This window comes from Oryctolagus cuniculus, chromosome 1 (genome assembly GCF_964237555.1).
Source record: "Oryctolagus cuniculus chromosome 1, mOryCun1.1, whole genome shotgun sequence".
NCBI classification, from domain to species: Eukaryota; Metazoa; Chordata; class Mammalia; order Lagomorpha; family Leporidae; genus Oryctolagus; species Oryctolagus cuniculus.
Genome location: NC_091432.1, coordinates 38,893,444 through 38,909,405, shown reverse-complemented (window position 1 = coordinate 38,909,405; position 15,962 = coordinate 38,893,444). Strand labels below are relative to the sequence as shown.

General features: G+C 45.4%; 1 protein-coding gene and 1 long non-coding RNA gene across 3 annotated transcripts in view; one reads left to right on the top strand and one right to left on the bottom strand.

The window, feature by feature from the left end:
- Positions 1-1,032, bottom strand: part of LGR4 (leucine rich repeat containing G protein-coupled receptor 4) — a 121,425-nt gene extending 120,393 nt beyond the window's left edge. Inside the window, exon 1 of one of the 2 annotated variants that reach the window (XM_017345627.3) lies at positions 327-1,032. In XM_017345627.3, coding sequence (XP_017201116.2) covers positions 327-511 — 185 coding nt within the window. In that variant the 5' untranslated portion in view covers positions 512-1,032. The remainder of the gene's footprint in view (positions 1-326) is intronic. The other variant, XM_002709023.5, reaches the window with a different exon arrangement.
- Positions 1-15,962, top strand: part of LOC103351120 (uncharacterized) — a 222,632-nt gene that overhangs the window by 2,215 nt on the left and 204,455 nt on the right. The window lies entirely within an intron of this gene.

The window sequence follows — 15,962 nt, the reverse complement described above, 5'->3', positions numbered from 1 at the left end:
GCCTTGGCCCCAGACACACCTGAGTGTGGGGTGTGTGTGTGTGTGTGTGTGTGTGTGTGTGTGTGTGTGTGTGTGTGTGTGTGTGTGTAGGGGGGCTGACTGAGCCGGAAAAGGCTGGGCAAGAGAGCTGCTCGCGGCTCGCACCGCACCCGCAAAGTTTGGAAAGCACGCACGCAGAACTGGAGAGAGTGGCCAGCACCCCCACACAGGTGGCGGCGCCCCCCAGTCCCTAGGGCGCTGGGGGTTGGCAGACAGGCACGGCCGGCCCGGATCCCGCAGCGGCCCCCGCAAAGCCTCCCTCTCGCGCCCCAGTCGCCCGCACTCACAGCGCTTGGGTGAAGGCGCTGAGCCCCTCGGGCACGGCCGTCAGCCCCTTCCCGGAGCAGTCCACCCGACGGTCGCCGTCGCAGCTGCAGGGCGCCGCGCAGAGAGGCGGCGCCGCGCCGCTGGGCCCGGCCGAGCCGAGCAGCCCCAGGGCGAGGAAGCAGAGCAGCCCCAGCGGGCCCGGCATTGCTGCAGCCGCCTCCCGCGCCGGCCTCTCCCGGGCGCCGCTCGCTCGGCCGCCCTCCGACGCCCCCCCGGCGCTCCCGGGCAGCCGGCCTGCGGGCTGGCGCGGGGGCTCTCTCCCTCGGCAATTCGCGCGGGCTCGGCGCCTTCACCAGCCAGCCGCAGCAGCGCAGGGACGCGGCGCTCCGGAGTTTCGCCCTTCCCGCTGCTCCATGGAAGCGCAGAGGCAGCCCCGCTCCTCTGGCGGCTCAGGCCAGCCCGCCCGGCCCGGCGCAGCTGCGGGGGCCGCGCGCTGCCATCGCACCCGCCTGCTTGCCCCGGCCTTGCCGCTCTTCAAGGTTGCGGAGCGCAGCCTTCAGCCATGCCGGCCCCTCGTCCCAGCCCCCGCCTCGGCTCGCGTACAAACACCCAGACTCTTCTCGCTCTCTCCCCGCCGCGGCTCCAGCTCTTCCCGTCCTTTTCCCTTCTAGGGTTGCACGCTCCGGTTCCCAAGCCCCCGGCCGCTGGGTTATGCAAATCATTTAGGTACATGCAAAACTAACCCTTCTCCCGGAGCGCCATTGGCCCGGGAAGGTCTCGAGCTCATTACTATGCAGGGAGGGGAGCCGCCATTGGCCGAGAGTGGGACCAGAGGGGCGTGTGTCTCGGGCGTGAGTGACAAGGTAGTGGTGGTGGTAGTGGTTGAAGGCAAAAATCCCTGAGTTGGCTCGATTTGCGTGGCAGGTTGTGGATTGAAGGTAGGAAGATCGGAAGACAAGGATTCTGTTCTTTCCCTCCCCCACCTCCTCTTTTTCTTCCCTCTGCAGAAATTAGATCTCTTAAATTGGATGACCTGAAAAGTAGAACTTGCCTGCAGCATTCAGTTAAGTTTCAAATGACTCTCCTCTGTTCCAAAGGGCGAGGACACTGGGAGCTGTGCAAACGGAAAAAAGATTTTGAAGAGGAGGGAAAACGTTTCCCTTCATCTGACACAAAGCTTGGGGGCTTAGTTATACCCTAAATTAAAACACGGCACTTCCCCAGGTTCTTTACACCTATCTCGATGTACACTTGGTAGCCTAAATCTTAGCAACCAATCATCCACGATGCAAAGCAGACTCCTTTAAAATCGTTAAACACGGGAGTGTTGCAAGGGTCAAAGGAGGTGATGTTTCTGAGCAAGGGACAAATTCTCCAGACAACAAAACTGAGCGCTAAGTTTTTACCCTTGAGAAGCCGGTGACAACCTTGTTGTTCGGTAATTATCAGAGGTCTCTGCTTTGTTGGACCTTGAGTCCTGGTGGCCCACCAAACACAGAGTCATTATCTCTCCCAAATATTGCTTTATGGGGTCCTCTTTTCCTGTGTTCTGCTATGCCTTTGAGTAGCATTTCCTATATTGTAGACATGTTTTATGAACACGGCAAGAAAAGTTTTAAAATGTCACTCTCCTAGACAGTCATCTGGTGAGGCAGACCTAGGAGTTTAAAGAGAACTATTTCCATCACCAGCATATTCAGGAGTTTACCTTAAAAATAATGTGAGGTTGGGCACATGACTACTGTAAGTTTATAGAGAGTCAAGATAGAAAGTCAATAGATGAAGACATGCCTTCACTTCCAGTTTCTTCTGAAAGAGAACTTGAAGGCAGGTGGACAACACTCTGGTTCCACAGATAAGAGATCTGGGCTCTCAGATAGTGTGCTCTGCCTACGATTATCACAGAACAACTGGGTGCCCTGCTCCTTATCTGGGAGCATTCCTTATACCGGCTTCCACTAAGTCATTTCTATTAGTTCCTAGCAAATTTCATGGGTGAGTGAAGTGAGGAGACAAAGTTAGTTTCTCTCTAACTGATGCTGTTAAGATCTTTCTTTTTGAACACTGAAAGACGACAGTTTCGCTTGCTATGTATATCACTCTCTTCTGCTGTCTGACAAGTATAAACTGTAGTAAGTAATTATGCATCTTCCAAATAATTCATTTCTTTCAAGGTATGAGCATAAGAAACTCATGTAAAGCTTGATCTAAGATACAGATTGATTTGGTAGGCCTGCCTAAGAGCCAGGAATCAACATTTTGCTGCACATCAACTGAGAAGGATATAGGAGGCTCATGAGCCACACGTGAAGAACTTTATTCTTTGCTTTCAAGGAATAAAATCTTATAGCTGGCAACTTAAGTAAAGAAGAGATTCAGATTTTGAAGAAAGGAGAAATCTAAATTTTGTTGAAGAAATTCCTTATTGTCTTTCAGATGAATTCCTATAAGAAAGGAGGGTTCAAATTTGCAGCTTGCGCGAAACAAAAGATCAGGAACTGTTGTCTTAGATAAAGAAGAAAGAATGTAAAGTCTACTAAAGTGTTAGTTTTTTTTTTTTTTTTTTTTTTTTTAAGATTTATTTTATTTGAAAGGCAGAGTTACAGAGAGAAGCAGAGACAGAGAGGTCTTCCATCCCCTGGTTCGCTCCCCAAATGTCTCAAGGGTCTGGACTTGGCCAGGCCAAAGCCAGGAGCCAGGAGCTTCATCCAGGTCTCTCAGGTGGGTACAGTGTTTGGGTCATCCTCCACTGCTTTCCCAGGTGCATTAGCAGGGACCTGGATCCTAAGTGGAGCAGCCAGGATTCACCAGTGCTCCTGTGGGATGCTGGCATCGCAGGTAGTTGCTTTACCTGCTACGACACAATGCTGTCTCCAAAAGTGTTCCTGTTTCTTATAGTTGCTATATTATGTGTGCTAGCATTAAAAATAATACTGTTGCAGCCATCTGGGGAGTGAACCAGTAAGTGGAAGATCTCTTTCTGTTTCTTTCTCTCTCTCCTCTCTAACTCTGCCTTTCAAATAAGTAAAATAAATATTTAAAAAACAAGAAACTGTGGTTGAAACTCCTTTTGTACCCCTCCCTAATCATATTGTTTTCCTTTTTCCTCTCCCTGAGAAATACTTTACTTCATAATTATTTCCCATACCTATTTTCATACGTATTCCTAAATAATATATAGTATTATTTTACATATATAAAAAATACCATTCAAGACTGTCCTGTGACTTTATTTACTTATTCATTTGAAAGGCAGAGAGAGACAGATCTTTCATCCCCAAAATGGCTACAATAGCTAGGTCTGGGTCAGTTTGAAGCCAGGAACCAGGAACTCCATCTGAACCTTCCATGTGGGTAGCAAGGAGCCCAAATACTTGAGCCATTCCCTGCTGCCTTCCTAGGTGCATTACGAGGAAGCTGGATCAGCAGTGGAGCACACAGGACTCAGTCAGCATTCTGATACGGGATGCCGGCACCGCCAACAGGACTTACCCACTATGCCACAATATTAGTCCCTGTTCTTTAACTTTGTTCATTCAACCTATGAGCTTTATCCATGGTCGTGATATAGGTGGCCAATATTAAATCATTTTCATTACTATATAGTATTAAATTACACCCAGTATGTTAGAGTTTGCCATGGGACAGAACCAAAGGCATATATAGATAGATAACTAGCTAGCTAAAGATTTATCATGAGCAATTGGCTTATGTGTTTATGGATGCTAAATTCTATTACCTGCATCTGTATGGCAGAGTCCCAGGAAAGGCAGTGGTTTAGTTCCAGTCCAAACCCCAAAGCCTGAGAAGCAGGGAAGTCAATGGTATAAGGTCCCATGTGGGTCTAAAGGCCTAAGAACCAGGAACACTGGTGTCCTGTGGCAGAAGAATATGAATGTCCCCACGCTGATGAGGGCATCTTCTTTATTCAATCTACAAATTCAAATGCTAATCTCAAGAAACACTGGAACACTCACCAAAATGTAGTATTTTACCAGATATCTGGGCTTCCTTGCCCCAGTCAAGTTGACACATATAATTAACCGTCACTCCCAGTATTTACTCAATCATCCTATTGGTTAATGTTAAGTTTATTTCTATTGTGTTCTAACAATGCAACTGTGCTTGTTCTTGCCTTGTTCATACATGTAAGAGTTTCTCTAAAATGGGCCTATTTGCTTTATAAACCTGCATGTGCTTGCCCAGGAATGAAAGTGTTGACTCACAGATTGTGTACACTCATCATCATTCGATGTTGGCCAAGTTGCTCAGAAAAGTGACTGCACTTATTTATGTGTCCCTCCGCAAAAAAATAAAAATCTTACCAATACCTCATACTGTTAGACTTAAATATTTGTGGACCTAATGTATACAAAATGCAATCTCAGTGTGGCTTCAATTTGAATTTCCCTGACTACAACTGCATCTTCTCATGTGTTTATTGCACATTCCAGTGTGTTCTGCTATGTGTTGTCTATTCATTTCCTTAACTTGTTTATTTTCTTTTGGATTGTTCATATTTGCTTTAATTGTTCTATAAAGGGGTCAAAAAACTTTTTCTGGTAAAGGCCAGGTAGTAAATATTTCAAGCTTTGTGGAACCATATGGCCTCTGTTGCAATCATTTAACTCTGCCATTGTAGCATGAAAGCAACCATATGTAATACAGAAACAAATAGATGTGGCTGTATTCCAAGGAGTCTCAATAAAAACAGGTGTTGGACTAGTTCTGCCCATCAGCCATAGTATGGCAATACTTTTTTTCCCTCTTTTTACAATTTTGTTGAAATCTGATTATTTTTGAAAACACTCATAGGGTTATGTAAAATTCACAGGGAGACTCATCAATGGTGGCCATCTTTTCTTGTAAGTTAAGATAAAGCACTTTCAAAATTCTGGTCTTCCTAGTGAACTCCTGGTGAAGAGTCTAGTGCAAGAATGGGCAAACAAGAGCCTATTATAAGCTTAAAACTGTCTCCTCTTTCCTCAAATAAATGGCTCAGAGGAGTCCTGGTCACTTAAGAGTTTACCTTGCCCTTTATAAAACACTCCAAATATTATTTACCTGATATAATAACACAACTTGGGAGAAATACCTACTGAGTTTAAATACAATAAATGGGGCAGGTGTTGTGGTGCTATGCGTTAAGCTGCCACATGGGATGCCTGCATCCCAAAGTATAGCACCCTTTGGAGTCCTACTAATGTACCTGGGAAGGGAGAGGATGAGGGCCTACAGGCATCCTGCCCAAATAGCTATTGTGGGAGACCTGGATGGAGTTCCAGGCTCCTGTGATTTGCCTGGCCCGGGCCTGGCCATTTGGGAAGTTGTGGCCATTTGGTTAGATATTTAGGAAGATGCTAAAAATGCTGTTTATTAAACTCTCCCCCTACCTGGGTCTCCCAAATGGGTGACAGGGACCCAAGTACTTGAACCATCACCTGCCTTGCACCAGGGTGCACACTCACTGAAAGTAGGAATAGAGAGTAGAGCTGGGACTTGCACCCAGGTACTTTGATATGGGATGCAGGCATCCCAAGTAGTGACTTAAGCACTGTGCCAAATGCACACCCTGCTCCTTTTATTTTAAAAGAACACAACTTTGTCAACCTTTTCAACATTTTTTTAGATCTTTTTTCAAAGAATATTTAATATGCACCTAAAGGGCTGGCATTGTGGCATAGTGGGTAAAGCCGCTGCCTGTGACGTCACTGGTTCATGTCCTGGCTGCTCAATTTCCAATGCAGTTCCTTGCTAATGGCCTGGGAAAGCAGCAGAAGATGCCCCAAGTGCTTGGGCCTCTGCCACCCACATAGGAGACCTGGAAGAAGTTGCAGGCTTTGGTCTGGCCCCAGCATTGCCTGTTGTAGCCATCTCTGGAGTGAACCAGTGGATGGATGATCTCTCTCTCTTTCAAATAAAATAAATAAATCTCAAAAAAATGCACCTATTCCTCAGATTCTCCTCTACTAGAAACTAAAACGTTTGGATTAATGCAAGGCTGGTTTCATGGAAGTCACCCAGGGAGGAATTTAAAAGTAGAAATGTCAGGGTTCGACCCATTGATTCTGTTATGGTAGGTTTCAGAAGGACTTGGTGGATGGATTCTGAATGTTTAAGAAATTCCTAATTCTGATGTGGTCCCCTCACCCCCAAACTTATAACTCTGCTACAGGAGTGTGCGCATTTGGATCTTCTAAGAAGCAATGATACAGGATGCTTCATGAACGAGATTCATTAGTGGGAATGCTTGTGAGAGGCATGGTGGAGGAACAGAGGGAGGCTGGCAGAGCCATGAGACTGAAATACAGGTGTAGCCACAGGTGAGGGACAGAAGGGAGGAGAGGGTCTTAGCCTGAAGACTAAGAAAGGTGCATTATGGACTGCTGTGAAATTATAGAATAGTTCAGTGAGGAGTGCTCAAGACAAAATCATCTATCAGGAGTCCCGTGGCTCACAGGAACAAGCCTGTTAAAGGCCCTCAGTTGTGCAGTCACTGGCTGGAAGCTGCCTGTAGGAAGTGTGGCTTTAGCAATAGGATTGTCTATTATTCTTTCCACAGCCAGATTTGAGATGTGCATTTTCATGGAAGCCTCAGGATATAAGGTATGCCGAGGAACCCTGCCTTCAAGCAGCTACAATTCCATTTGCCTTATGGAATCTGGAAATTCAGAGTCAGAAAGGAACTCAACACTCGTTCAATCACCTTGCTGAGGCTTCAGAATGCTAAACAGCATCCTGCTATTCTTGGATACCTCTAGGGTTAGCATTTTCATATCTGTACAGGTGGGAGAGTCCATCTTTGGGTAGTTCTGGCTGTTAGAAAGTTCTATCCCATGTTGTGCCAAATTCTTTCTCTTGACGCTTCATAAATCCTCAGAAATACAGAGAACTTTGGGCAGCATGTGTGAAACCTCCTAATTTAATAGTGAGATAGCAGACCCTCTGAGGATAACTAAATTACTCAAGGCAATATACCTAGTTACTAACAGAACTGGAGCTTATATGTAGGTCAGTTGCTCTTTCTACTCTATCTTGGTTTACTTTTTATTTTAATTTTCATGGAAAAGAGAGCAGATTTTTGTGTCATATGAAAATACATTTAGTGTCACACAAAGAAGGCTAATCTCAGTGACTCAGATGGTTTTTGACTCACTTAAAAGAAGTTGCCAAAGCCCCTCTGAAATCCTTTTTCTTCAACACCCTCTTTGAGCTTGATTGATGACAACTAAGGTAAAGCCAAAGAAAATTTCCATTCAACTAAGTTGTACATATTTGATAGAAGGACCAAAAACGATACTCCCAACCTTTATGTTGAATGATATGCATTCATATAGTCTAATATTTAAGTTAGTTTATTTTGTTTTCATTTAGGATATATTTGGGAAGAGTTGATTCTCTATTACAAAGCTTTGATTTTTTTTGAAGCATTGCAGACAGAGAGGTAGACAACACATACACACACACCAGAGAGAGAGAGAGAGAGAGAGAGAGAGAGAGAGAGAGAATGGCAGAGAAAGAGCTCCCATCCGTTGGGTCACTCCTCAAATGGCTGCAATGGCCAGGGCTGGGCAGGCTGAAGTCAGGAGTCAGGAGATTCATCTGGGTCTCCTACATGGGTACAGGGGCACAAACACTTGGGTTATCCTCTGCTGCTTTCCAGGCACATTAGCAGGAAGCTGGATGGCAAGTGGAGCAGCCAGGACTCTAACTGGCACCCATATAGGATGCCAGTACTGTAGATGGCGGCTTAACCTGCTGCACCATAGCACAGGCTCCCAAAGCTTTGAATTTTATAAAACACTTTCAAGTGTAATTTTTTTCTTAAAAAAGATCAGTTACTTATTTTTGCATTTGTTTTATAGGCAGAGAGAAGAGAAAGATACAGAGATTCAGATAGAGATATAGAGATATAGTGAGCTTCCATCTGATGGTTCACTCCCCAAAGGCCTGCAAGAGCAGGGACTGGGCCAGGCTGAAGCCAGGAATCCAGAACTCAATGCAGGTCTCTGCCATGGGTAGCAAGGGCATTGTTAAACTTAGGCCTGATCTTCAGCAACACGAATAGAAAATTCTAAAATAGAAACAAAAGCACTTTGGCGCCACCTTGTGGTAGAATATAAAAAGTAGGAGAAAAAGGTTACCTGTGCAGTCTATCTGAGAAGCTATGTATTTACAGGTGGTGGTGGTGGGGGGCAGTATCTGTGTTGCTACTTTCTTTTCTCTTTAAAAGAAAAATATTCATATTAAAATAATCACATATTTGAGGTTTTAAAATCTTGAGGGCTGTGTTGTGGCACAGCGGGTTAACCCACTGCCTGTGACATTGGCATGCCATTATCAGAGCACCTGTCCAAGTCCCTGCTACTCTGCTTCCAATGTAGCTGTTTGCTAATGTGTTTGGGAAGGCAGCAGAAGATGGCCTAAGTATCTGGACTCTGCCACCTATGGGGGAGACCTGAATAGAATTCCTGGCTCATGGCTTTGGCCATGGTTGGGGTATTTGGGGGTTGAATCCATATATGGAAGAACTCTCTTTCTATGTCTCCCTCTCTCTATGTCATTCTTTTGAAATAAATAAAAACAAAAAATTTTTTTGACAGGCAGAGTGGACAGAGAGAGACAGAGAGAAAGATCTTCCTTGTTTCCGTTGGTTCACCCTCCAATGGCCACTGTGGCTGGCACGCTGCGGCCGGCGCACCGCACTGATCTGAAGCCAGGAGCCAGGTGCTTCCTCCTGGTCTCCCATGGGGTGCAGGGCCCAAGTACTTGGGCCATCCTCCACTGCACTCCCGGGCCACAGCAGAGAGCTGGTCTGGAAGGGGGGCAACCGGGACAGAATCCGGCGCCCCGACCGGGACTAGAACCCGGGGTACCGGCGCCGCAGGTGGAGGATTAGTCTATTGAGCTGCAGCGCCGGCCAACAAAATGTATTTTTAAAAAGATGCATTATTTGAAAGGCAGAGTGACAGATAAAGGAGACAAATAGAGATCTTCCACTTACTTCTTCATACCCCAAGTGCCTGCAATAGCCAGAACTGCACCAGACCAATGCCAGGAGCAAGGAACTCCATCTGGATCTCCCACATGAGTGTCAGTGACAAATGCATTAGCAGAAGGCTGAATCAGAAAATATGGAATAATTGGGACTTGAACCAGGTACTCTGACATAGGATGCAGGCATCCCAAGCATTGACTTAACCCACTATAGCACAAGGTCCACCCCAATACATGGTTTTACTTTGTAAATTTTCATTTTCAGGACTCTTCAAATGTCATCTCCTCAGACACCTTCCTTGCCCTGTCTAACACAGCACCCCTGCATTTTATTCCCTCGACAAATGTTGTCCACTATGTGCCGGGCAGAGGTCTCAGCTCTGAGTATACAGCAGTGGACCCTCAGGAAGTTTATGGTCTTAGGGACAGAGCAAACAGACCGCACTGACAACTACTCAGCAGCAGCAGTAGCTGAAGGAGATTTCCGGCAGAGCAAGTGTGAAGGTCTGTCCTGTTGGAGACTAGAGGTGGGGAGATCCTCGGGAAGGCTGCAGAGGGAGCCACCAGCAGGGTTAAGCAGGCTTGGTGGCCATAGTGAGTAGCCATAGTAAGTAGCTTAGGTTTTTACTCTAATTGGGATGGGGAGCCAGGGAAAGTATTAAGGATGTTAGAAAGGGATCATTAGGCCGGTGCTGCAGCTCACTAGGCTAACCCTCCACCTGCGGCGTCGGCACCCCAGGTTCTAGTCCCGGACAGGGTGCCGGATTCTGTCCCGGTTGCCCCTCTTCCAGGACAGCTCTCTGCTGTGGCCAGGGAGTACAGTGGAGGATGGCCCAAGTGCTTGGGCCCTGCACCCCATGGGAGACCAGGAGAAGCACCTGGCTCCTGCCATCGGATCAGCGCGGTGCGCCGGCTGCAGCGCGCCGGCCGCGGCGGCCATTGGAGGGTGAACCAACGGCAAAGGAAGACCTTTCTGTCTCTCTCTCTCACTGTCCACTCTGCCTGTTAAAAAAGAAAGAAAGAAAGAAAGAAAGAAAGAAAGAAAGAAAGAAAGAAAGAAAGAAAGAAAGAAAGAAAGAAAGAAAGAAAGAAAGAAAGAAAGAAAGAAAGAAAGAAAGAAAGAAAGAAAGAAAGAAAGAAAGAAAGAAAGAAAGAAAGAAAGAAAGAAAGAAAGAAAGAAAGAAAGAAAGAAAGAAAGAAAGAAAGAAAGAAAGAAAGAAAGAAAGAAAGAAAGAAAGAAAGAAAGAAAGAAAGAAAGAAAGAAAGAAAGAAAGAAAGAAAGAAAGAAAGAAAGAAAGAAAGAAAGAAAGAAAGAAAGAAAGAAAGAAAGAAAGAAAGAAAGAAAGAAAGAAAGAAAGAAAGAAAGAAAGAAAGAAAGAAAGAAAGAAAGAAAGAAAGAAAGAAAGAAAGAAAGAAAGAAAGAAAGAAAGGAAGAAAGGAAGAAAGGAAGAAAGGAAGAAAGGAAGAAAGGAAGAAAGGAAGAAAGGAAGAAAGGAAGAAAGGAAGAAAGGAAGAAAGGAAGAAAGGAAGAAAGGCTAGGACTTTGCAATTGCAAGCACAATGGGAGGTCCAGTTGGTGCCATATGAAGGTTCTGACAGAAACCACAAGCTGGTTGCTCAAATTCCTGAGCCCACCCCAGACACAGCCCAGTGTGAAAAGGGACTGTGGTATCACTGCATGTGACTCTTAACATGTGACTAAATGTCCCTGAGTCTCATTTCCTTATAGCTCTTTAGCCTCCCACCCTGCTGTACTTCCTAACACATCACCACCTAAAATTACACTACCTGCTTTCTGTTTCTCTCTCACTAGAACATGAGCTCCTTATCAGCAAACTTTTTTTAAAAAATATTTATTTATTTGAAAGAGTTACACATAGAGAGAAGGAAAGACAGAGAAAGAGAGAGAGAGAGAGAGAGAATCCCCCATCTGCTGGTTCACTCCCCAGATGGCTGCAATGGCTGGAGCCACACCAATCCAAAGCCAGGATCCAGGAGACTCCTCTGGATCTCCCACACAGGTGCAGGGGCCCAAGCACTTGGGCCATCCTCCACCACCTTCTCAGGCCATAGCAGAGAGCTGGATTGGAAGTGGAGCAGCCAGGACTTGAACCTGCGCCCACATGGGATGCCGACACTGCAGGCGGTGGCTTTACCCATTACGCCACAGTGCCAGCCCCATCAGCAGAACTTTGACTCATTTACTGCTGCATCCTAAGAACACTGTCCAGTGCTTCAGGTACTGCATCAGTGTGTGCAAACAGAATACATGCATTCATGAATTTCATAGTTTCTACCCATTGAGATGACTCAGAAATCTTGCTTATTTTACTGAAATGAATATCACAGCCAGTATCTTTCTTCTTCCAACTTTTGCACTGTCATTTCTTTCTTCAGTTTCTTCCATCATTCCTATTATTATATGAAAAAGAGAGAGAGGTATGCTATCTGAGACACATCCCATCTGGTGATTCACTTCACAATTGCCTACAATAACTGGGGCTGCACCAGGCTGAAGACAGGAGCTGGGAACTCAAGCCAGGTCTCTCAGATGGATAGCAGGGACCCACGTACTTGGAAATCACTGCTGCCTCACAGGTTGTGCATTAGCAAAAGGCTGGAATCGAAGCAGAACTGAGGGACTAGCACTGTGGTGCAGCAGGTTAAGGCTACTGAGATGCTGACATCCCATATCAGAGCACCGTTTCAAATCCCAGCTACTCTGCTTCCAGTCCAGCTCCCTGCTAATGTTGACTGGGGTAGAAGCAGATACCAGCCCAAGTATTAGGGCCCCTGCCACCCACCTGGGAGATTTGGATGGAGTTCCAGAATCCTGGCTTCTGCATGGCTGAGCTCCAGCCATTGCAGCCATTTGGGAAGTGAACCAGCAAATGGAACATCTCTTTTTCTCTGTCTCTCCACTCTGTGTCACTCTCTGTCTCTCCCTGTGTTACTCTGCCTTTCTAATAAATAGATCTTAAAAAAAAAAAAATAGAACAGGCCTCAAACCCAGGCGCTCCAGTAGCGAATACTGGATGCCTACCTCCCATCCACCATTCTTAAATGGTTATAAAAATGCCTTATTTTTAAAAAGTTTTGTGCTATGGTTATAATTCACTTAAATTGCTATTTACTATTCCATTTATAGCTTAAGATTTTTAGGATTTGCTACAATCTACTTATTTGTAATTTTGTGATACAAAGTAAGCCAACAGAATATTTCACTGTACCCATACAATTTAATGGATAACAGCTTTGTACACTGGGAAAAAGATGACCACTTGAAGACATCTAATTCAATATTGACATAAGCCACTGGTTAAACTCATTTAATGACATATGGATTTAGCATACAAAAGAAAAATCTAATCACACAGAAATGTAAAAAAAAAAAAATAAACGTAGCTAGCAGAGCAACATGGTTATCAAGAAAATGTATGGCTTTTGAAAATAAACTTGGGATTTAGCAGGAATCACTGAAAAAATGACAATTTGGTTTCTGACTTTGTACAAGTGGGATAACACCTGTCTTGCTGAGCGCTTATAAGCATTAGGCTCAGTGTCCAGCAGATATTTAATGAAAGGCAGTCATGCATGCTTGTCCGTCTTCCTTCTTCCTTCTTCCTTCTTCCTTCTTCCTTCTTCCTTCTTCCTTCTTCCTTCTTCCTTCTTCCTTCTTCCTTCTTCCTTCTTCCTTCTTCCTTCTTCCTTCTTCCTTCTTCCTTCTTCCTTCTTCCTTCTTCCTTCTTCCTTCTTCCTTCTTCCTTCTTCCTTCTTCCTTCTTCCTTCTTCCTTCTTCCTTTCCTTTCCTTTCCTTTCCTTTCCTTTCCTTTCCTTTCCTTTCCTTTCCTTTCCTTTCCTTTCCTTTCCTTTCTTTCAGGCAGAGTGGACAGTGAGAGAGAGAGAGGCAGATAGAAAGGTCTTCCTTTGCCATTGGTTCACCCTCCAATGGCCACCATGGCCGGCGCGCTGCAGCCAGCGCATCACGCTGATCTGAAGCCAGGAGCCAGGTACTCATCCTGGTCTCCCATGGGGTGCAGGGCCCAAGCACTTGGGCCATCCTCCTCTACTTTCCCGGGCCACAGCAGAGAGCTGTCCTGGAAGAGGGGCAACCGGGACAGAATCCAGCGTCCTGACCGGGACTAGAACCCGGTGTGCCGGCGCCGCAGGTGGAGGATTAGCCTATTGAGCCATGGCGCCAGCAAATTTTTTCTTTTTAATCAATGACTGTACCAATTCTGGTTAATATTGAGTTGGAACTTTTTTACGTAAGTAAAAAAATTAAGGTATACTTCATCATCATCCTCTGCAATTACTTGGAATTGAGTAAGGTATTAAGACATTATTTTCCTTCAGTATTTTGGTTCTCTCTAGGCACATAACAACCTCAGTTGACAAATTTCATGGCTGCATCTTGCATCTATCATTTTTTTTTTTTTTGACAGGCAGAGTGGACAGTGAGAGAGAGAGAGAAAGAGAGAAAGGTCTTCCTTTTCTGTTGGTTCACCCCCCAATGGCCACTGCAGCCGGCACACCTTGCTGATCCGAAGCCAGGAGCCAGGTGCTTCTCCTGGTCTCCCATGCGGGTGCAGGGCCCAGGCACTTGGACCATCCTCCACTGCACTTCCTGGCCACAGCAGAGAGCTGGACTGGAAAAGGAGCAACCGGGACAGAATCCAGCGCCCCGACCAGGACTAGAACCTGAGGTGCTGGCGCCGCAGGCGGAGGATTAGCCTATTGAGCTGCGGCGTCAGTATTGCATCTATCATTGTTACTGTTTTTAATTTTTTTATTTATTTATTTTTTTACTGTTTTTATATAGTTCTAATGTAAGCTCTTGGATCTGCCAGTGAAATTGTGGAAAGTAAGCCAGCTGAACAACAGATCATCCTACAATGCTAAGAAATTGCACTAAGCAGTGGTGGCTCTGTTGTGATCTTTCTTGCTGGGATGGAACTTAAGTTCTGATGGAGAGGATACAATTAAGCAAATTAAAATAGAAACAAAGTGTTGCCAAATTCACAAAGGCTGAAGAACCTACCTTTAGGAGGGGACAAAAGGTTACTTCTGCTGACTTCTGAATGAAGAGCCACCTGTTGGTTGGAGAATTAGAGGGAAAGCTTTCCAGTAAGGGGGATTTGGTATGGGGTAGAACAAGTGGGGCAGTGGAATGAGATGATGCCTGAGAGGAAGTAAGGAATGGATTATGCTGGACGTCTTCAGTCATGGCAAGGTTTTCTTTAATTTTTATTTTCACATATTTGAAAGGTAGAGAGAGGAAGACATTCTCCATCTGCTAGTTCACTCCCAAATGCCTGCAACAGCCAGGCCAAAGCCAGAAGCCCAAAACTTCATCCACATCTCCCATGTGGAAGGCAGGGACCCAAGCACCTGTTGCCTCCCAGCATGTGCATTTGCAGGAAGCTGGACTGGAAGCAGAGAAGGCAGAACTTGGATCAGGTACTCTGACATGGAATGTGAGCATCCCAAGGGGTGACCTAACTGCTGTATCAAATACCTGCTCCCTTAACCACCCCCATCTTAAACTTTCCTTTTTTTTTTTTTTAATTTTATAATTTATTTATTTATTCGAGAGGTAGAGTCACAGAGAGGGGGAGAAACAGAGTGGGAGGTCTGGTTCACTCCCCAAATGGCCACAACGGCTGGAGCTGAGCCGACTGGAAGCCAGGAGCCAGGAGCTTCTTCTGGGTCTCCCACGTAGGTGTAGGGGCCCAAGTACTTGAGCCATCTTCCACTGCTTTCTCAGACCATAGCAGAGAGCTGGATTGTAAGTGGAACAGCCAGGACACAAACCAGCATCCATATGGGATGCTGGCACCACAGGTGGAGGCTTAGCCCACTAGGCCACAGTGCCGGCCCCAACTTTTCTTCCTTTTTTAAGGCATTTGGACCATATCCCAAATACTATGGAAAGTTTTAAGGTGGAAGCAACACAGCTAGCTCTAGTTGAATTAATGTTTTGTATAAGTTTCATGGATCCTAAGGAGTCTGCACAAACCTTCAGAGTCCAGTCTCTGCAGCCAAAGAAAAACTCTCATCACACACCAAATGGAGCGAGGGGTGCTACAGAAACATCTCTCTTCAGTGTTGAAGGAGACATTGCCTTGACAATGACAACTCTCAGAGAGCCCTAAGAGCTGAAAAACATGAAGCCATGTTAACAGCCAATAGTCTAACAGGAGGAAAAAGCTTTAGGTTCTGAGTGGCCAATAAGCCCAGGTGGCCACTTGAAAGCACAGCAGTTACACACCTACACACAGGTGTCCACAGAAACATTTCAACCACAGAAAACAAAGACTCCAGCTTCTCCTCACCCCCAAAGACCCGGGTTTCATCCTTTCTCAGTCAAAAACCCTTCTATGAAGGCATTTTATTGCTTGATACATTTCCATGCTTTAACATGTTCATGGCAGTGATTAAGCCTTGTATTGACACCTATTCCTACAATCCACTGTCTCTCACAGCTGGGTCATTTCTTTACAAATTAGTTTTCTGATTTTCCAAATCTCTCACTTGAACTTATTTTCCAATGATTTTCATTCTGAAAGTGTTCTCAATCCTCCACCTCTCAAAACTCCAATAATCTTGAAATTCCATGAAGTTTTTAATCAGAGTAGACAGAAATCTGAAAATTCCTA